This window comes from Sus scrofa, chromosome 1 (genome assembly GCF_000003025.6).
Source record: "Sus scrofa isolate TJ Tabasco breed Duroc chromosome 1, Sscrofa11.1, whole genome shotgun sequence".
In the NCBI taxonomy this organism is placed as follows: domain Eukaryota; kingdom Metazoa; phylum Chordata; class Mammalia; order Artiodactyla; family Suidae; genus Sus; species Sus scrofa.
In genome coordinates this window covers 30,493,804-30,516,021 of record NC_010443.5, presented here as the reverse complement: position 1 = coordinate 30,516,021, position 22,218 = coordinate 30,493,804, and the positions used below count along the sequence as shown (strand labels likewise).

At 39.4% G+C, this 22,218-nt stretch overlaps 1 protein-coding gene across 14 annotated transcripts in view; it reads left to right on the top strand.

Annotated features, from left to right (window-relative positions):
- EYA4 (EYA transcriptional coactivator and phosphatase 4) overlaps positions 1 to 22,218 on the top strand; it is a 314,810-nt gene that overhangs the window by 59,572 nt on the left and 233,020 nt on the right. For 13 of the 14 annotated variants that reach the window (XM_013988217.2, XM_021087721.1, XM_021087726.1 and 10 more), the window contains one exon: positions 13,957 to 14,055. The exons of the other annotated variant lie outside the window; for it this stretch is intronic. In XM_013988217.2, the coding sequence (XP_013843671.1) occupies positions 14,023 to 14,055 (33 nt within the window). In that variant the 5' untranslated portion in view covers positions 13,957 to 14,022. The remainder of the gene's footprint in view (positions 1 to 13,956; positions 14,056 to 22,218) is intronic. 14 annotated transcript variants of the gene reach the window in all.

The window sequence follows — 22,218 nt, the reverse complement described above, 5'->3', positions numbered from 1 at the left end:
AAACTTCATGAAATTAAAGTTGTCTATTTCCTGATTTTATGTGCCTTTAGGAGTGTTTCCTTATTTACTTATCTGTTCATTCATTCAAACATGATATAGAGGGAACCATGTGTTTGTAAGATACGGTCTTAATAGAGGAACAAGAATATTTTGCATTTGTGTATCTTCGATATTTCCTTTAAAGAAACTCATTGTGTTTTTCTTTTTGATGACCATGAAAAAAAAATTAAGGCATTAAAGACGAAGTTGGCTTGTTCAGATGCAGGCCACAGCAGTGTCTGAGAAGCATCTGAAGCCTCTTCAGTAGCTATTACGGTTTTTCAGATGTTTCAGCGAGAACTTGGCTGAAGCCCCAGTTAGGTCTGGAGCAGACTGCAGACCAGGAGAAACCACAGCACTCATCAAAAATATGGAAGGGACCAGTGTTCACAAATCTACTACCAGTGTATTTATATTTAGTTGAATCAAAAGGAGGCAGATTATTTTGCTCTTCTCTCATCTTCCTGAGTCTCAAGTCTCACATTTTAAATTCTTATCCACTGTGGTCTTTTTCTTACCAGGTTTATCAGTATTTTTCTAAGCTTTCTTTACCCTCTTCATTTTTGTTTTCTCCAAGTTTTAAAAGTCATGTATAAAAAGCACATAGTCTCTCAGAGTCAGACTTCACTTCTCCTTGATTGAACAGCTGGTGCCACAAAGTAGCAGCAGATGAGTAAAGAATTGCACCTTCCCTGAGCACAGCACCCAAAGAGGACACAGATGCCATCTGCCCTTCCACTCATCTTTGGAGAGTGTAGTCAACCAGCTTTTTGTTGGTTTATTGGTTTCTTTATTCTTTTCTTGCAGCCCTGAGACTTGGGACTCAGACTTGGCTCGGGCTTTATGGTGCACCAGCTTTTCCTCGGGAAGAGTTCTTTCCCGAGAGAGTCCTGAGGCCCCAGAACACTTGGAGCCCTGGGAACTGAACCCAGCGATTCTCCAGTCAGGCCCAGGCATGGCTAAGTCCTAGGCAAACCAAACCTTCCTGCAGTTTAAACCGTAGTCTTTTTTTTTTTTTTCTTTAATTTTTTTCTGAAGAGTAATTCAGTGTTAAGCCAGCAACAAACAAAACCCTTAGGATCTTTCTCAAAGGACCGTGCTTACCCCTTTGAAAATGTATTCATTTCTATTTCAGCTTGCTGGGGGTTCCTTTCCGTTTCTGTCTGGGTATGAATGGGATACTTGGTAGATATTAATGCCCATCTGTATTAATCTAATGTCAATTTATAATTGAATGGTTTAAAAATAATAATGTACTATGACCTGTTTCCTATCTACCTTCCCTTTAATGCATTTTCTAGGCAGTTATGCTCTTGTGGTTGACTGAATTCCTCCACAGTTCTTATTGGGAAACAAAGACTTTTAAAAATTAAAGATGTGGTCTTATTAACCAGGGGTACCTAACTTGAGGAAAAAAAGATTTAGGGGTGACATGAGTGATAGGACTCTCTTAATATCTGTAATAGCCTGCTGTTCACGGGAAAGGAGGATTTAGTTTCTGCTTTATGGCTCTTCTGGGCAGGCCAGAAGGGAAGTTCTGAAAGGTAGAATTTTTTTTTTTTGGGTTGCAGCTTTGGCATATGCAAGTTCCTAGGCCAGGAATTGAATCCTGTCTGCAGCTGCAACCCACTCCACAGCTGTGGCAATGCTGGATCCTTAGCCCACTGTGCCACAGCAGAAACTCCTGAAAGGTAGATTTTTTTTTAGAACTAATGTATAAGGCAGAATTGAAAGAAGGAAAGAGGTAGATAATTATATTCACTACAGCTAAAAAAGTACTGTATCTACAAACTTATGTGATCAGTCTGTTAACAAACTCCACTTACTTCTATACTCCTCATGATCCCGAGACAAAGAAATAAGACTCTGTGGATTTCCTTCATATTCTTTATCTCTCTGTCTAAGTCTTTAAATTTACATAAGACTCTGTGGATTTCCTTCATATTCTTTCTCTATCTCTCTAAGTCTTTAAGTTTACCCTTAAAGTCAAAACATGTAGCAGGGAAGCAAAACACGGAATTGAACTGCAGCACCAAATTCATTTGAGGTATTATGGCTTGCATTCTTTCAACTTAAGTATTTATAAGGTTCTTTGGATTTTTAGAAACTATAATGGCAAATTTTGTAAATGTGATCCTACTTTTAATGCAGTTACAAAGCCAATGGAATCCTTTTATACTCTGATGCTGTAGGGAAATTTATTGAGAGAAAAGAAGGTATTCAAACTTTCTTGGATGTCTGATTTCAAAAATATGGATGAATAAAATTCTCCTTAGGTGTCCCAAATTTTAGGAAGCAAATAGCATCATATTTAATTAAATTCTTAACTATTATTCACTACAGACACAATTCAAGCATGTAATTTGTCTCTAGGTAAATGAAATTTACTGGTATATTTATCTCATGTGCATTTTCTTATATATTGGATCCCCTACCCCCCCCCCACCAAAAAATATATGACTTTCAGGTGTCACACCTTCATTCCTGAGAAATTGGTGATATAGAAAATTTGATTAGAAAAGATACATTTGTCTTTATGTCATCGCTATGGTTTTGTTTTCATTAACTTCTTTATGGAGGTTGGGTACTTTCTTGAGTTTTACTCTCTACTTCATAAATTGTTTCTTTAGCTCAGTCTAATCTGCTGTTTAATTCATTGATTTCCTTTTTGGAATTTGAACGGCTATATGTTAGAAAACGCTTTATGGTTCTTTTCAAAATTTGTGTGTTTTTCATAATTTGTAATGTGTGGCTCTTTCAATTTTGTTTTTATTCCTTCTGTCTCTTTAAGTGTTTTAAGCATACTTATTTATGACATTTTTCAGATTTTCCTTAATATCAAATTTTTGAATTTCAGTTCCCCTGTTGTTGCATCTGTTGTCTCTATTGTGTTTTATTTCCTGATGTAGTTTATCAATTTCGATGAATTTTCCTCTCAGAATCCTTCATGCCCCATGCACCAATGTTTCATTTGATCCCTTGGCGTCTTGAGGTTTCAAGTCTCTGGATCAGTCTTGATTTTAATATTTTGGCTTAAGGTTCCCATGCCAGCAATGCAGTAATTATTTAGAATTTATATTTGTGCTGATGGTTTGATTTATCTCAGATAATTATTTTCTTCTATTCTCTTCTCAAAGGCTGTATCACATGACAAGCTTCCTTGCTGAGTCAGATAGTGGGCTGAGTTGTTTTTAGCCCCTCTTCAGTAAAAGAGGCAAACTGCTCAGACTTCCTCCTTCACACATTGCCTTTTACCGTTATTTTATGCCCATCTTCATGAATGAACATAATGACAACAAAAACAATAACACACAAATGTATCTTTTCTGCTTAACTTTTCTATAGCACCAATTTCTCAAGAGTCAAAGTGTGACACTTGAAAGTTACATTTGCCTTATCAGTTGTAGTATGTTCATATATTTCCTATGTCCTAGTGATTTGTCTTTCATGTTTTCCCCCATACGCACCTTTTCTGCAGGCTTCTTTCAGCCACCGTATCAGTTCAAGGTCTCCTGATCTCTTATCTAGATCATCATAGCAGCCTTCGAGTTGTTCCTTAATTCCAATCACTGTTTCTTATTTTTTCTGAAATTCGAAGCAGATGTGTCATTGCAGTTACGTCATATTTGCCATTCTTTTTTTGTGTTTTAAAGCTATCAAAATAAACTAATAACCAGTTGTATTTATTCACAGATATGTAGCACTTTACTCCTGCTTTTGCCAATTCAAGACTTCTTAGCATCTCATTAACTCTGAATGCTCATTCCTTTCTCACGCTTTATTTTCTAAAAATGTGTTCCCTTCTCTTTCATATACCCATCTATAATTCTGTTACTGGCAGCATCAATCTCTCACTGCTAAAGAAACCAATCCCAACTTCGATGTTATGTTGAATGGCAAAATCAAAAGGCGTAAAGGCTAGTGATTTGATCAAGATATCAAAAATCAAATAGTTACTCATTTTTAGAAAAACTAAGTTGAAATCAGAGAATTGGTCAAAGGCTAGTGACTTTTCCCTGCTAACCTCTAGTTCTTGGAAATAACTGATTAATATAATAGTTTTTAGTTGAGCAGAGTTAAAAACAATTTTCAAAGAAATTGCATAGGTATAATCCTTCAGTATAGAAAAAATGAAAGATGAATTAAAATTCACTGTGTGAAGAGTGAAATAAAAAAGCAGAAATGTTCTTTCATTCTGTCACTAGTAAATGGCTTACGTTTTTGAAATACCTGGTTGCATTTAATCCTAACAAAATATAATACAGGTATGATTATTGTCCTAGGTTTATGGATGAAGAGAATTACATGTAGAGGTGTTGATGAATTATCCCAAGGCTGCACAGTTATCCAGTAGTAAATAAAGCAAGGACTCACATAGTTTCATTCCAGAAGTCTTTACTTAGAATCCCTAAATTTGTATTTCCCCCAACAAGCCATGTTTTAGACTTTGAGGGTTTCAAGAGTTGAATACTAAACTTAGGAGCTAGATTTTTTTTTTTTTTTTTGATGAGGATAATACACTTTATTTTACTTAAAATTTTTTTATTACTCAATTTATTACATTTATAGTTGTACAATGATCATCACAATCCAATTTTATAGGATTTCCATCCCACAACCCCAGTGCATTCCCCCAACCCCCCAAATGGTCTCCTTTGGGGACCGTAAGTTTTTCAAAGTCTGTGAGTCAGTATCTGTTCTGCAAAAAAGTTCATTCTGTCCTTTTTTCAGATTCCACATGTCAGTGAAAGCATTTGATGTTGGTGTCTCATTGTATGGCTGACTTCACTTAGCTAGATTCTTAAATTCTTTCAAATTGAAACACATTTGCCTCAAGGAGTGTGTAAAGTCAGCAGATGTGTGTTAAGTAATGCATGCGATCATATATTTTTTTACCGCAAAGGGTTCTTAGATATGAAGAAGAGGTTTATGGCTGAGAAAAAAACAGACTGCTGTAAGAAAGGGCTCGAATAGTTCTTTTCTGCCAGGCTACCGGAGAGCCGGCCAGGCGAACCATGATCCTGCACTGAGAAAGCTCTGCAGAGTCAGTGCGAAGCTTAGATTGGGAGGGGCAACGATGGCAGCGCGTGAGAAGGAAAGTTGGTTTATAGAGTTAGTGTGAGTGTGTAGGTGTATCAAAAATTGCCCAAGCTCAGAATTCTTCCAGCTGTTTCTCTGAGATCATCCGGTTACAACTGCATCTGTGTTTTCTAAGTAACCCACTTGCTAACTAACCATTGACAATTAGCAAACACAAAATCGAAAACCTTTCCTGGCTCTGCTTGTCAAAAATTAAGTGATTACTTTATAATTCCAGAAAGATTACTGCCATCCAGTGAGCCTGTCACTAAGGACCCCAGTGGTTATCCTGAAAGTCAGCTTGTTATAATTTTTTAGCATGAGAAATTAGCCCCATCATTTGCAAACGTTTCGTGTTAAATGGACCATTTTGTAAAGTCCATGTCCTGTCTTTATAAACAGTTCAAAAATAGCTCAGTATCCACTTTGCAGCTCAGCTTCATTTAGGGAGATTGAAGTCAGGCTTTACTGATCATCTAGATCTGTTTCTTGGCCACCTTTGCTGTTTTCTTTTGGTCCAAGCAGGGATGCGAGTCACGTGCATGGCCACAGAATGCCCATCTTAGCTCTCTGAACAGTTGGCCATAGAATTGGAGCTAGGTGTTCTTTGTGCTGTTGGCTTCCCTCTCTGGCATGTTGCCTGAGCAGTTGGAACCAGCCGGTGCCTGACCCAGCTTCCCAGACCCATTAATGAAATTTGGAGGGCAGTGAGGGTAACCTGGTGCAGGGGACGTGAAAGCAATCCCTTTCTTGACAGTTGATCCCAGCTCTTATATCTCAATCGTGTCATGGGAATATAAATTGTTAGACTTCCTATACAATTGCAGTTTTATGTGAGGCCGTATGCTTAGTGAAGGAGAGAATTTAATTGGCGATTATGAAGATTGCTCATGGAATCCAGGGAAGAATTGAACAATGAAGCGGCAGGAAGGATGGAGAGATGGTGAGACTTCAGGAGTAACAAGATCCAGGGACTTTGGTTCTGCCAGGACTTCCTTGCAATCTCCCGCTTTTGCTTCTCTTTCTGGGTCAGCTCCTTTCTATCTCTCTGTAGCCGACCAGCTTTTTACACATGGTAAAGAGCTCCCAAGTTTTATATCCTGGAGATTTTACCACTGAAGGAGGACCAGCCTACTTCCCCAGGCCCCCCGCCCCCCCGTCCTGAGCACTTGGGATTGTAACAAGTCATTAGAATGAAACAATTTGATGTCACTGGAAAAGCCCTGGGGAACCTAATGTGTTATAAATTGAATATGATTCAGTGTAATAGATGGATATATACCCCTGTGCAAGCAAGCCTTTATTTGGTACATAAATATTTTTGAAAATTCACTTGCAATGTGATAATCTGCAAGTCAAATAATAGCATAGCTGTTCTGGATGATAGAATATAGTGGCGTGACACTCTCCCTTGGCCCAGGAAACTGCACGGGTACAGACATTCTCCAAAGCCCCTACCTAGATTGAAAGGGGGCTGTGCCAGAGGTTATGGACGGGACTGTCCATGCACCTCCATCCCCATTCCAGAGCCTGCACAGGGGCCGGAACAGGAGTTTGGGCAGCCTTCAATCTTTACATCTTTCCCTAGGGGAAACACTAGACATTTGGAACATGGGACTGCAGTCTCTTTCCTCCTCTTTTCTTCTTTGCATTTCAGCAGGAAGCAAACTTGGCCTCTGCTGTGTACACCCTCCCCACCCCCCGCCGCCCCTGCCAACAGGAGGCTCCTGGTGGAATGCCCAGCCTTTGGCTGCAGGGCAGTGCCATGATAGCGACAGGGTGAGAGGATGACAAAGACAGGGGAACAAGAACTGGACATCAGGGAGACGGACGATGGAGCTCTCCCTGGGAATGCCCACCTTGATCAGTGGCTGCAGGGAACAAAAAGCACCTGATTACTGGTTACCCATCTTGGGACATTTTGGCAGAGAGATGCAGTGCCATGTCTGCAAGTGGGACCAATGAAAGAACTTCTGGTTTATCCTAAAGAAGAGGTAGAGTTATTAATTGTTTTAAGAGAATACAGTCAGGGCTTTATTTTAAAATTATCATCACTCTGCCCTGTGAACCGTATGGTCCAGGGAGCGGGACTGGAGGGCCCTTAGGAGGCCGTTGGTCCAGTCTAGGGATGACCATGGCTTGAAACAGCGAGGAGAGGAACATGGAGAAATTTGAATGAAAACTGTGAAGTGTTGATAGGACGTGGCCATGTATTGAATGGAGAGGAGTGGGCAAGGAGTTGATGACAAAGCCCAGAGGTTTTGATGACCAGTGGGGGCCTTGCCGTATGTGTCCATATGTGTCTGTAATCCAGAGGTGGAGGAGCATCCCTGCAGCTTCTGTCTTTGTCATATGCCCACCTTGGCACAGAGAGGCCCCCCCCCCATGTTTGTGTTTATTTAGCCAGAATCAAGCATGCCTGGACAATCTAATTTTTGTTGATGGTTTGATCAGAAAGAAGACTAGGGTGACATCACACAAATTCTAGGAACTCCTTTGACTTCATTCAATATCTCTTTCTTAAAGGCACAAGGTCACTTGCTGTCTCTACCACCTGGCCTACGCCTCAGTCCCTCATTCCATTTTTGAGAGTTATTTTAAACATTTCGTGCATAAATTTCATTATATATTTAAGTTAGAAGGATTGTGATTTTTGAAAATCTGATTTTCTAAGAATAGGAGTTTCCACCTTACATTTAGAGCAGAGAATAAAGAAAAGGATATGATTCATTTTCTGTATATTGAAAACCTAACCTTAGGAGAAATAGTCTAACTTGGAATGAGTGAAGTTGCTATTATTACTATTTTAAATTCACCTTTTCTGGGGGAATGGTCTTGAAATAGAGCTGGGAACTAGATTATTGCCTCATAAAACAGCATGAGGTTACTGTTATTCCTTAATTTTATATCTTTATTATGAGGTAATACTTCTTACTTGATTCGAAGAGTGTTCTTGTCTTTTTCTCATATATTTGTGAAAACCAAATGTTAAAGGATTTAGCATAACATCCATTGCTAAATTATGGTGTAAAATAATACTGTGTTTGCAATTAGCCCAGGTAGTTTTACTCGGTATAGTAATATAAAATCACTGGGCTCATAATATTTTAGTACCTTAGTGTGTTTGGCAAAGACAGAAATTCACGTTGCTGTAAAACAGTTAAACTAAGTAACAATTAACCTCAATTTTAAGGAACCATAAAAGTATTGTGTTATAACATGGATTGATGCAGATAGCTCCCAAACTGGAACAATTAGATTCTGAACCAGTGATTAAAAAAAAAAAAGGCTATTTTTGCTTAATTCTCTTATGTTTCAACATCTTTTTTTTTTTTTTTTTTTTTTGTCTTTTTTTTTTTTTTTGTTGTTGTTGCTATTTCTTGGCCGCTCCCGCATATGGAGTTCCAGGCAGGGTCTAATCAGAGCTTACCACCAGCCTACGCCAGAGCCACAGCAACCAGATCCGAGCCGCGTCTGCAACCTACCCACAGCTCACGCAACGCCGATCCTAACCACTGACAAGCAGGACCGAACCCGCAACCTCATGGTGCCTAGTCGATTCGTTAACCACTGCGCCATGACGGGAACTCCTCAACATCTTTCTTGAAGTCTTAATTTCACCTGAGTTATCACTTGTGTCCTGAGATGCTGGTCCTTCTAGAAAATGATCACTTCTTTCTTAATGATGAGTCTCCTTTATTGAATTCTTGTGTAGCTTTTCTGGAAATATTACATTTAAGTCTTGATCACATCTGAATAATCATTTCAGTGTGATAACTGTCCATGTGTTGTGGGTTGAATTGTGTATCCTGAAAAGTATGTTTAAGGTCTAACCTCCTTAGCTGTAAATGGAACCTTATTTGGAAATAGGGTCTTTGCAGATAAGATGAGGTGTTACTGGATTAAAATGGGTCCTAGTCCAATGACTGATGTACTTATAAGAACAGAGACATTTGGATACAGAGGCACACACACAGAAGGCTGTGTGCAGAAATAGGTGGGAAAAATGCTGTGTGATGATGGAGGCAGAGATGATGGGATATGTCTACAAGCCGGGGGGACGCCAAGGATTGTTGGCAAACACCAGAAATTAGGAAGAAGCAAAGAATGATTCTTTCCCAGAGCCTCCAGAGAGGGTGTGGACCTTCCAACATGCTAATTTAGGATTTCTTTTTTTAAATTTTTTTTTCTTAAAATATACTTGGTTTTACAATGTTCTGTCAATATCTGCTATACAGTAAAGTGACCCAGTCATACATACACACAAAGAACAGCAAAAGGATAATCATGAAGATATAAAAAAGGACTTCAAAATCATACAGTGTGGGGAAGGAAAATAAGAAAATCTAGACTCTCCCTCTTTTTTTTTTTTAAGAGTGTTTTTGAGCCTATATGACTGTCAGCTAAAGCTAAAGCAAGCAGATAATAGGAATGGGTTAACACACTTGAAAAATGGGCAACTACAAATCAGAACCAAACAATACATTCACAAAAACTAAAAAGAAAGAGGACACAAGCATGAAATAAAAGGAAATTATCCAACAACAACAACAAAAAAGGAACAAAAGAGAACATAATTTTGGGTTTCTTGCTGTCAAAACTGAGAGAATAAATTTCTGTTGTTTAAGCCACCCAGTCTGTAGGACTTTTTATTGCAACCTTAGGAAACTAAAACATGTTATATTATTAGTGAATAATAGGTTACACTGATATCAATAGTAATGTTATTATATTTTCTTGTTAGGTTGGGTGAATAGGAAAATGCCCGGTGGATAATTCTCAATATTAAATTTTCTGAAAAGTTACACTACGTTACCTGAAAAACATAAGATAGAACAGCATTTTCCTTAAAATAGACACATATTTGAGACAGAGTTTTCAAAAGTAAAATTATCTGGCTGTTTACATTTTTTTCCACATTATCAGATACATTATGTTTGATTTGATCCACTAATTAATTGTATCATACATTCAATTAATATTTGCTCACCACCTAATGCTTGCCAGACACCGAGCCAGGTGCTGGAGATAATACTCGTAAATGAGATAAAGGCGGCCTACCTGTAAAGAGATTACACAGCTTTGAAATTTATTCCAGGTAGAAAGCCACAGAGGCCGCTTGCAGAAAGGGTCTGCTCTCCAGAAAATTCATTTTCACTGATTTCTTGTAAAATATTTCAGCATCATTTACTTTTACTTACCAAGTGCTTCCAGGTTATAGTGGAAAAATGTTTTACTTATTGGACAGACAGTAAAATCAGCAATAATCAAAGTAGGTGAACTCAAAGGTATAATTCTTCATCAGATTATTTTTATTTTGAGTTTTTTTTTTTTTTTTTTTTTTAAGGCTGTGCATATGGAAGTTCCCAGGCTAGGGGTCAAATTGGAGCTGCAACTGCGGGCCTGTGCCACAGCCATAGCAACACTGAATCTGAGCTGCATCTGTGATTGTGCTGCAGCCTGCTGCAATGCTGGATCCTTAACTCACTGAGAGAAGCCAGGTCCTCATGGAGCCTATGTCAGGTTATTAACCCACTGAGCCGAAACCAGAACCCCTGATGTTTCTTTTTAATCAATATCCAAATACATGCTTAGTTGTACATTAGTATTAAAGGAACTAAAATTTGGTGTTCTGATTTTTTCACATAATATACAATCAATAACATTTTTTGTTTTCCATATCTTTTTTATGATTATACTTTTGATCTTTAAATTATATTACCTTAAATTTATTGAGTATAATTTGTTTAATCAGTGCTCTACAAAGCTGAGGCTGTTTCCGATTTTTATTATCATAAATAACTGTAGCGAATGCCTCTTGGCTTTTAGGGAGGATCGTTTACTCTTTAGAAAGTTAATATTGCTAGATGAGTTTAGACATATTTTAAAATGCAGAAATAGATTTCCTTCCAAAAGCGTTAGAAAGCTTGACATTATCACTGAAAGTTGAATAAGGACACCATTTTCACTGTATCCTTTCCGAATTGGGTATTAGTAGTATTTAAAAAAAAAAAAAAAAAATAAAATGTTTTTAAAAAATGGAGTTCCCGTCGTGGCGCAGCAGAAATGAATCTGACTAGGAAGCATGAGGTTGCGGGTTCGATCCCTAGCCTCGCTCAGTGGGTTAAGGATCCGGCTTTGCCATGTGCTGTGTGTAGGTTGCAGATGCGGCTTGGATCCCACATTGCTGTGGCTGTGGCGTAGGCTGGCAGCTGTAGCAATAATTGGTGACCCCTAGCCTGGGAAACTCCATCTGCTACAGGTGTGGCCCTAAAAAGCAAAAGCAAAAAAAAAAAAAAAAAAAAACAGAAAGGTTTTAGTTGTTGGGAATTCCTGTTGTGGCTCAGTGGAAATGAATCTGACTAGCATCCATGAGGACACAGGTTTGATCCTGGGCCTAGCTCAGTGGGTTAAGGATCCACTGTTGCCGTGAGCTGTAGTGTAGGTTGCAGACGCTACTCTGATCTGGCATTGCTCTGGCTGTGGTGTAGGCCAGCAACTACAGCTCCGATTTCCCTTAGCCTGGGAACCTCCACATGCCACGCTTGTAGCCCTAAAAAGACCCCAAAAATTGGTTTAGTTATGGAAGATGTAGACAGAAGCCCCAAATGTATGCTTGTTGCTTAAATTTACATATTTTAGTGACTGTGAATGTGAGCGCCCTTCCAAATGTTTGTTTATTATTTACATTTTTAATAATGATTTGTATTTTAATATCCTTGCTTAATCATCAGATAGGCCCTTAAACTTTTCCTTACCAATTTCTCTGTTCTCAATGTCACTTTTATAATATTTACTGAAGATATTTTTCATAATCTGTTGTGTCCTTTTACTTTTGGAGCTGTTCTTCTATATTCAGAAATGCATAGTTTTGTCTTATTTTTACACAGCCAGATCCATGTCCCTTCTCTTTGTACTCTTGTACAGTGTTTTTGCCATTCATCTTACCCATCCATCATCAGAATGAAAAGGTGCCTCTGATCCTCTTCTTCAGGAGAGCACTTGGCTAGTTTGTTGTCCAGGTAGCAAGGAGAAAATGACTCTAAAAAGGAGATGACCCATCCAGATTCCTCCCTGGAGGAGGCAGGGGAGGGATCGTGATGCTGGCAGGTATTGAGTCTTTTCAGGTCAGCATCCATTGGCCTGGTGACTGGTCCTTCCTAAGGTAGACACCATATCCAAAACCAGCCTGTGCCAGAGTTGTCCTAGTCACCAGGGATGGGGTGGTGCACAGGGCCAGGGATCAGGAGGTCTGCTAGAATAGAAGGAGCAAGCAAGGGGTCAGCAAGAAGCAGGATAAGGGAGAGAGAGATCCAGATTTGATGCGGAGAACCAGAAGATGGGGGAGAATGGGAGAAGAAAGATGGAGGTGTGAGGTACAAGGCAAACAGTTGGGCTTTTTCCAGTCGCCATTTTTCAGGCCCCCCTTTAGCACAAAGGATGACATCTTTACATCTAGAATGCCTTGTTCTAGGTTTACATCTAGAATGCCTTGTTCTAGGTTTACATATAGAATGCCTTGTTCTAGGTTTACATCTAGAACTTTACATCTAGATTTACATCTAGAACACCTTGTTCTAGGTCACAGACACCTCTTGGATCAGAGTTACTGTTACCGTGGCTGTGGTGTAGGCCAGCAGCTACAGCTCAGAAGCTACAGCTCGGATTTGACCACTAGCCTGGAAACCTCCATATGCCATGGGTGCAGACCTTAAAAAGACCAAAAAAAAAAAGATATTTCTTTGTATATTTCCTTTTATCTTTTATTTGTGTGTGTGTGAGGGGGTAAATTCATGGGGGTGATAAGGCTTTTTTATGTTGTATTCCATTACATACTTCTATTATGTAAGTCTGTTCTATTTGGAAATTAAAAATATCTATGGCTATTTTTCTCAAAGTTTTTTTAAACTTCAATTTGCCTGGAAAAATTTTAATATATGGTGTGAAGTAAATATGAACTTTTTTTTTTTTTTTTGTCTTTTCAGGGCTGCACCTGCAGCATATGGAGCTTCCCAGACTAGGGGTTGAATCAGAGCTGTAGCTGCTGGCCTGCGCCACAGCCACAGCAATGCAGGATCCAAGCCGTGTGTGCAGCCTACTCACAGCTCACGGTGATGCCAGATCCTTAACCCGCTGAACAAAGCCAAGGATCAAACCCGCATCCTCATGGATGCTAGTCAGATTTGTTTCCACTGAGCCATGACGGGAACTCCCAAGGTGAACTTTTTTTTTTTCCGAGAAGTTGTGTCTTACTGTAGTTTACTGACCAGTTTTCCTTGCCATATATTTCTGTAATACCTTCTTTATCTAGTCTTATTTTCGTTCTTTTTTAAAAATTGGTCATGCATTTTACATTATATTTTTATAACTATTCTTAATAGTGATCATGTGGCAATTCAGACAGATTTTCCTGTAATAGAAAGCTGCATACTAAAATATACATTATGTTTTTTCAATTTTATGTACTTTAGAAAATGGTTAGTGCAAACTCTTAATTTTTAGTCTGCCCATTGCTTAGCAGCAGACCTCTCAGCAAAGTAGTAGACTAGGTGTTTATTACAGACTGGGTCTCCCAGCCTGTCCTCAGATGTTTTTATTTATCTGTGGGATGCCTGAGTAGCTGAATATCTCAATTTTACAATGATGTGATTTTCAAGATCATTATTTCTATCAGATAAGAGGGACAATATTAATGGATTTTGTTCTTGAAAAGTAACGCTTCTACAATTACCAACTATCACATAAATCCAAGTTTCAGTAATTTTACAAATCATTTAAAAAGATAACTTTTTCATTTTTTCTACTTTGTTTTCATTTTTTTTTGTTTGTTTGTTTTAGGTAGGCCATTTTTAATTGAAGGAAGCTGCCTCTGCGTGGGAGTGGCAGGAGAAGTAAGAAAACCACATGGAAGACTCCCAGGATTTAAATGAACAATCAGTAAGTCTTAATGCAATTTCAGTTTTGTTGAAAAATGTTGTGGTAAGACTAATAAAAATCAAACTAAAAGAAAAATATTGTAAAAAGCAAGTTTTTTGTTCAACATGTTTGGTCAGCTTTTGAATTCTTTTTCAAGGTCATAAAAGGGACCTTGGAAAATTTGTGCTGTTTCTACTTTACAGTATTGTGTTTTGCGCTCTCCCTTGATTGTCTCCTTGTAAAAGCCAGTGGTAAAAAGACAAGGGCGTTGAAATCACGCCAGGTGTTTTTGACGGTCTAAAACAATTTTACACAGCTTTTTTACTGGGTTTTCTTCCAAATGTGCTTGGACAGTGTGTGTGTTGTTGAATGTCAGAAGCATGAAAGGAGAAGCATATTGTTCATTTCCAGGATGGTGACCACAGTGCTGAAGGGATTTCCTTATTTTGTTAAGCTTTTTGCAGCGTGAAGAAGGCACAGGATTGGTGGGATCCATTCTAAGATTCAGATTTCTCGAAGGAAAGGAGTATTATTTTTTTCCTGCTTTTTAGGGCCGCACCCGGGGCAGATGGTGGTTCCCAGGCAAGGGGGTGAATTGGAGTTGTAGCTGCCAGCCTCCACCACAGCCACAGCAACACAGGATCTGAGCCGCATCTGTGACCTACACCACAACTCACGGCAATGCTGGATCCTTAACCCACCGAGCAAGGCCAGGGATCGAACCTGCAACCTCATGGTTACTAGTCGGATTCGTTTCCTCTGAGCCACAAGGTGAACTCCTCAAAGGGAAAGGATTCTTATGGCTTTTCCTCATAGCATATTAGTAGTGTCTCCATGAAACTAGGTCTTCAGTGTGTAGAACTGGAGTCTATGGAAAGTTTCCCACCCCCAACGCCCACAGTACTGCCAACTACGGCCCAAGCTGTTCTGCCCACAGACAGTTAGTGATGTCACAAGTAAGGAAATACGTGTACTTGCATTTCCTTTTAAAATTGAGAGTGATGTGTGTTCTGGTGACTACATGCCACTGCAAGTTAATTTGTTTTCTGCTACGTACTTCATTTGGATGAAATGACAGTCGAGTTTTTAATTTCTAGACATGACCATTGTCTAATTTATTTCTATAGAATATTATTATTATTTAATTTTATGTGGCATCATTATAGGAAAAATGCAACAAAAATCTGAAAGCCATGAAACTATTTTTAAAAAACCTATCGAGTGGTAGAGATAGTATTTGAAAATTACCTAAGTTTTTAGAAAAGTAGACAAAGGGCAGTTGGGAGGCCGAAGCTTCACAGTAGTTTTCTCTTTTTAATGTTGGTTTTTGAAAGTATTCGTAGCCTTAAGTATTCATAGCCTGGACTTTAGCAAAATGGATGATAGCGTGATGATAGGTCACCCATGCCATTGCATGTTTATGGATCCCGGTGGCAGCAGAAGTGTGAAGTGCAACCATATATATAGCTGAGTGAAGGGTATCGTTTAGTGGTGTTGCTTCATGAGGGGCTACTGTTCATCTGCACTTTGTTCTAACACACTGAGAGGTACCTAAAAGTTTGTGTCTGTGTATACGTGTGAGTGCGTGCATGTGTGTGTGTGTTAGATTGACCAACTGTCCTTATTTTCCAGAGACTCAGGAGTTTTTTGGGACATGGAATTAAAACAAAATTTTATTGGAGTATAGTTGATTTACACTGTTGGGCCAATTTCTGCTGTACAGCAAAGTGACCCAGTCATGCATATAAGTGTGTGTGTGTATATGTGTGCATATGTGTGTGTGTGTATATATATATATATATATATATAATTTTCTTATATTATTTTCCATCATGGTCTATTCCAAGAGACTGGATATAGTTCCCTGAGCTATACAGTAGGACCTCATTGCTTATCCATTCTAAATGTAATAGTTAGCATCTACTAAACTCAGACTCCCAGTCCATCCCACTGCTTCCTCTCTCCCCCCTCCCCTCTGTTCTCTATGTCTGTGAGTCTCTCTCTGTTTTGTAGATAAGTTCCTTTGTGCCGTATTTTAGATTCATATATAAGTAATATCATATGGTATTTGTCTTCCTCCTCATGACTGGCTTCACTTCGTATGAGGGTGTCTAGTTGCATCCATGTTGCTGCAAATGGCACTATGTCATTCTTTTTTATGGCTAAGTAGCATTCCATTTTATGTAGGTACCACATCTCAATCCATTCATTTGTCGACGGACATTTAGATTGTTTCCAGGGACATGGAATTTTCAAAGCTAAAAGAGGTGAAGTACATGCAAACCAGGATGGTTGATGCAGTTAATTACCTTAGGGTGTGAGTGTGTGTATACTTAAGGACAAATTTTTGTTTCAATACAGTTAAAAGAGGCTAGAGAGAATATATTCTTAGGTTTAACAGTAGAGTAAGGCGAGTATCCAAGATACTTCATACCACTGTTTAAAAAAATGAAACCCAGGAGTTCCCGTTCTGGTGCAGTGGAAATGAATCCAACTAGAATCCATGAGGATGCGGATTTGATCCCTGGCCTCACTCAGTGGGTTAAGGATCTGGTGTTGCTATGAGCTGTCATGTAGGTTGCAGATGTGACTTGGATCCTGTGTTGCGGTTGCTGTGGCCTAGGCCGGCAGCTGGAGCTCCGATTCGATCCCTGGCCTGGGAATGTCCATATGGTCCAGATGTGTCCCTGAAAATAAAAACAAACAAACAAACAAAAAAAACCTCCAGAAAAACAGCACTAGTACATAATATAGCATTTCCTCCCAGTGATATTTTAGGGCTGCAGAACTCAGTATTTTTTTTTTTTTAATTAAGTTGTCAGTGTTGTTAATGACTGACTTTCTGGTCCCTCAGCTCAAACCCAGCTACTTAATTGGTGGTGAGAATGGGAGAGATTTCGAGAGAAGGAAAGAAGGCTTTCACTTCTCCCTTTCTTTTCTCCCTTCCCAACACTGAACTCTCCACCTCAGGGTTATGATCTGGTTAGAGTCTAATTGGAAGCTCCTGATCGGTGGAGTGGTTTGATAGGTCCTCTAGAGTGGTTTAAACCACTTGAAGTTTGTGTCAAGTGTTAATGGCTTTGATTTTTATAACATTATCAATCCTTCCTCGGCATTCTCAGATTTAAGAACGTAGAGGCCAATCTGTTCACCTTGTATGTGTGCAGAGGGATGCTTGGGACTATTAAGTGACTTGCTCACATTGGCTTGGCTTGTAAGCTTCAGAGTTGGAACTTCGCAAAGGTCTTCTGACTCCAAGTCCAAAGCTCTCTCCATAACATCTACATGCCTTATTGCATTTCGTTTTTCTTATTTGGACTTTCATCTCTATAGAATAAACTCTCACTATATTGAAATGATTCCTATTTGAATGAAATCTTTAAATGACTAAATCTTGCAGAGTAAATTAATCTCTTAAAACTTTATGAAAAATGGTATTTAGTGTTTATTAAGATATAGAACAAGTAAGGTGAAATTAAAAGAAAGTTCATAGTCAGATGAAAGGGAATTTACTTAGATCATAGCTATTTTACTTCAAGAAGAGTTCCCCCCCCGCCCGGGTATAGATGTAACAGTAGATGCCATTTATGGCACACTTAATGCACATCTAGCACTTTCCGTGTGCTCTCTCTAGCCCTCACCATATCCTTGCAGTGGAATCGCTATAGTTAACACTTTACAAAAAGGAAACTCTGGCTTGGAGACTATCAAGGTCAAAGAACTGTTTAAGAGAGATTAGAATTGAACCCACTTTTATCTGGTCCTAAAACCTATAATGGGTTTTGCGTGATACAGCACAAGGTAAGGACTTGAGTTGTGAAGTCAGACATCCTTAACACTTAAATACTTCGTGACTATTGGGAAATTTCATAAACTCTTCCTCCTCTGTAAGGTGGGGAAGGATAATAAAAAGACATTGTATGGGAGTTCCTGTTGTGGCTCAGTGGTAATGAATCTGACTAGTATCCATGAGGACGCAGGTTCGATATCTGGCCCTGCTCAGTGGGTTAAGGAGTCTGTGTTGCCATGAGCTGTGGTGTAGGTTGCAGATACGGCTCAGATCCCACTTTGCTGTGGCTGTGCAGCTGCAGCTCTGATTCTACCCCTAGCCTGGGAACTTCCATATGCCACACATGTGGCCCTAAAAAGCAAAAGAAAAAAAAAAAAGACATTATATGAAGGGCTCAGCACAGTGCCCTTCTTAGAGTAAAAATGCAATAAATGTGAGCTGGTGTTACAATAACCTGACATATTCAGATGGTCTTTAAGAGTGTGTGTGTTTGCGCTTGCATATTCAGCTGCCTCTGGCAGACGTTTCTGCCTGCAAGCACTGAAGTCTGCAGACTCAGCAGATGAAAACTAAACTCACCAGCTCTCCTCTCCCAGTTTCCCCCCTTTCTCCCTCTGTTCCTGTACCTCCCATCTTAGTGGATGGCATCATCAGCTACTGAGTAGGTCAATTCAGAAAATAGGTAGTCATTCTTTTGTCTTTCATCTCTATCTCAAAGTCCTATCCAGTCTTAATTTTTGAATATCTCTCCAAGTTGTTGTCTTGGCTGCAGCTCCTTATTTTGAATTTTAATTTTATCTCTTCACTGTGTTTTTCTGCTTTAAGCCGCTTCTAGAGTCGCATTCCTAATATCCATACCTGATCACACCATTATTCTGCTTATCATCCTCCAAGGTCCTTCTTGCCTTCAAGAGAAAATCCCAAGTGTGTGATAAAGCCCACAGACGTAATTGCTTGCCTGGGTCTCTCTAGTCTGATTTCTGGCTACTTTCCGTTCCCCGAGTCTTGCAGGCTTTCTGTGCTTTCTCTTCTTTTGCCAGTATTATCGCCTCTTCCCAGATGAGCCTCTTCCCCAAGGAATAACTTGTAAATCTTGAAGAGCCGCTGTGGGTTTCACTCCCTCTGAGCAAGACGCTCAGGTTGCCACCTGTCTTCTTCCCCACGCTGTCAGCCACGCTGGGTCGGGGGTGCCCCCACGATGTGCTGCTCTTCCCTTTGGTGTTGAGCTCTGTCCCTCACATCCATAGATCCGTATTTCACCTTGTGTGTTTCAACAGTGTTTTTAGAAGTTCATATTACGTAGATATTAATAGTTATTCATTTTCTTATATCAAACCTGCTAATTTAATAATGCATATTAAATTTCTAGCATTAGTTTAATAAATTAATCTCTTTCCTGTCTCTGTTTTTCACCCCTGAATACCCAGTGACTTTAGATTATTCCTCAGCTCTTTGTTTTTAGAGAGTCTATATTATCATCTTTGACCGTAGCCACTAGCTCATCTTTAAAAATTGAGCTGCTCTCTGAGCCCTTTGGACAGGTTTATTATGTAGACCTGAACATACCATCTGTGCTTGGATAGCTGAGGTGCACATACAGGCTGTGATATCTTTGTGAATCAAAAGTCTCTTATCTAAATTTACTACTTATATATGGTATATGGATTATCTAATATTCTGTTAGAATGAATTAAATTGGTAACTATTTGTGATAGAAATGTAATCTATTTCTTTCATGCCTGAATAATTTTGAGAATTGGGAAAAATTAGTGTAAAGGAATTTTGCTATAAGGTGTACAACACATGGAAAATGTCCATTGATGAAAAGTGCTTGCATTCATTGATAGGCATCATGCTGTGCTTTCTGTGGCTCAACTCATTAAATGGCACACCATCCCCACGTGGCAGGATCTGCTATAATGCCAGTCTGAAGGAGAGCATGCTGACTCTGAGCTTGGAGATCTCAGTCAAGGTCGTGATAGCTAGAAAACTGTGCTGATGGAATGTGAGCTCATCAAGTCTTGTTCCAGAATCTGCTTTGATCAATAAATGGTTTTCAGTTCAATACATGTGGTATCTTAAAGTTCGGATTAAAACTCTACTTGATCTCAACTTATTTAAACAAAGAGCAAAGGCTTTAAATATTATCAGTATTGGAGAGAAACTGACTTATTCCAGTATGATTATAAATCACCTGTGCAATTGTCATTACTTAATCTTTTGAATAGGCAGCCATAAGATAGCAGAATATGGGAAAGTTGGATGATAATTCAACAAATTTAATTAAAGGAGTAGTTAAAGATTCTTCACTCTCTGTTTGGAACTTTGGTAAACTAAGGCTTGAAAGATACATATATTACAATTTTTGTCCTTCTCAAAGTTTTAGTAAGTTAGTTAATGTGATTGTAAGATGTTTAGTTCTAGAGTTATTTTAAAATGAGATTTGGGCAGTGGCTACTACTTTATTCAGTGACAATTTGGGGGCAGCTGTTATATTTGAAGCCTGTTTTTAGACGTTGTAATCACTTGGTGGACAAAATAGACAAATATTCTCATGGAGGGTATTGTATTCTAGTGGGCTAGATGAATGGTAAACCTATATAGTATACTAGAGAGGGATAGTGCAGCAAGAAAAACCAAATAAAGCAGGAAGGAGGATAGGAAGTTCTGGAGATAAGGTGTGTGGGTGGGGAAATTGTTAGTTTTTAGAGAGTGGTTGGGGGATCTCACTGAGCGGACGACGTTATACAGAGATGGGAGGGAGCCATGTCGATATCTGGGTTAGAAGGAACAGCAATGGCGAAAACCATGAGATGGCAGACATCCTGATATGTTCAAGGGATAGAAAAAAAGGGCAGTGTTGGTGGCAGTGTTGGAGACATCAGGGGGAGATGAGGAAGTGATCAGGACTGGGAGTGTGGAGGTGGAAGAGTACAGATTGTGTAGGAGTTTTTAGGCCGTTTTAAGAGCTTGAGCTTTTCTCTGAATGATATGGGTAGCAATTCAAGTATTTTGAGCTTAGGTATGACATAGTGACTTGAGTTTTTAAAAAGATCACTCCATCTGTTATGTTGAAAATGGGTTGTTGGGGAGTTCCTGTCGTGGCGCAGCGGAAATGAATCTGACTAGGAACCATGAGGTTGCAGGTTCGATCCCTGGCCTCACTCAGTGGGTTAAGGATCCAACATTGCTAAGAGCTGTGGTGTAGGTCTTGGATGCGGCTCGGATTTGGCGTTGCTGTGGCTCTGGCTCAGGCCGGCAGCTGTTGCTCCAACTCGACCCCTAACCTGGGAGCTTCCACATGCCACAGGTGTGGCCCTAAAAAGCAAAAAAAAAAAAAAAAAAAAAGGGTGGGTTGTATGAAGTCCGGAGTAGAAAGTGGACTGTTCTAAGTATCCAGATGTGAAATGGACAAGATAGTAGTAGAAATGGTGACAAATGGTTGGGTTCAGGATATGTTTTGAATATTGAGCCAGGATGACTTGCTGATGGATTGGATGTGGACTGTGAGAGAAAGAAACACCTTGACCTCGAGATCTTTGTCCTGAGTCCTGAGCAGTGGGAAGGATGGGGTTGGCATTTCCCGACAGGGGATGAGTTAGAAGAAACAGATTGAGGGTGGAAATCAGAAGTTCAGTTTTAGACATCATAGCAGAGACATTGCCATGTTTTCACCAATCCTGTTTCATACTCCTCTTTTCTGGTGCAACCAGGACTATGCTTCCTCACTTCCTTACATCTAGACAGGACCCCATGGCCAGTTTAGAGGAAATGATGTGCACGTCATTACCAGGCTGAGACTTCAAGGAGCCTCTGTAGTGTTTTTTGGTCTCTGTTTCCTAGCGTGGAGGTTCAGGTAAAGATGGTGGAGCCCTGAGATCAAGGAAGACTGGATCGCCGACACTTCCTACGAGAATATTAAGCAACTGATTTAATAGTAACACATTAAGCTTTACCTGATATCAGAGAAATGAGTGGAAATGCTGGGGAGTCAGTTACATATAACCATTTGGAACTCGGGAGAGAAGGTTGGACTTGAAATATAAATTTAGGAGGCTTTAGGGTATCAATGGTATTTAAAGAATTATTGTTGGTTGAGAGCACCAAGAGAGTAAGTCTCAATGGAGACAAGTTGAAAGGACTGAGCCCTGAGGCATTCAAATTTAGAGGTTAAGGAGATGACAGTTTACATAAGACAGCTGCTTGATCCAACTACCATAATTCCTGTAAGCACCGAGTTACGCCACAACTGGTATTTGTTGCCAAAGCCAGTGAATTCTCCTTTGATGTGCTTTCTTCCATACTTCCCAACTATCATATATTCTGTCTGGGTTACTGGTTGTTGGGTTCACCTCTCCCGGGAGGAAAAGCCAGCATACAGCTGAATAGGTATT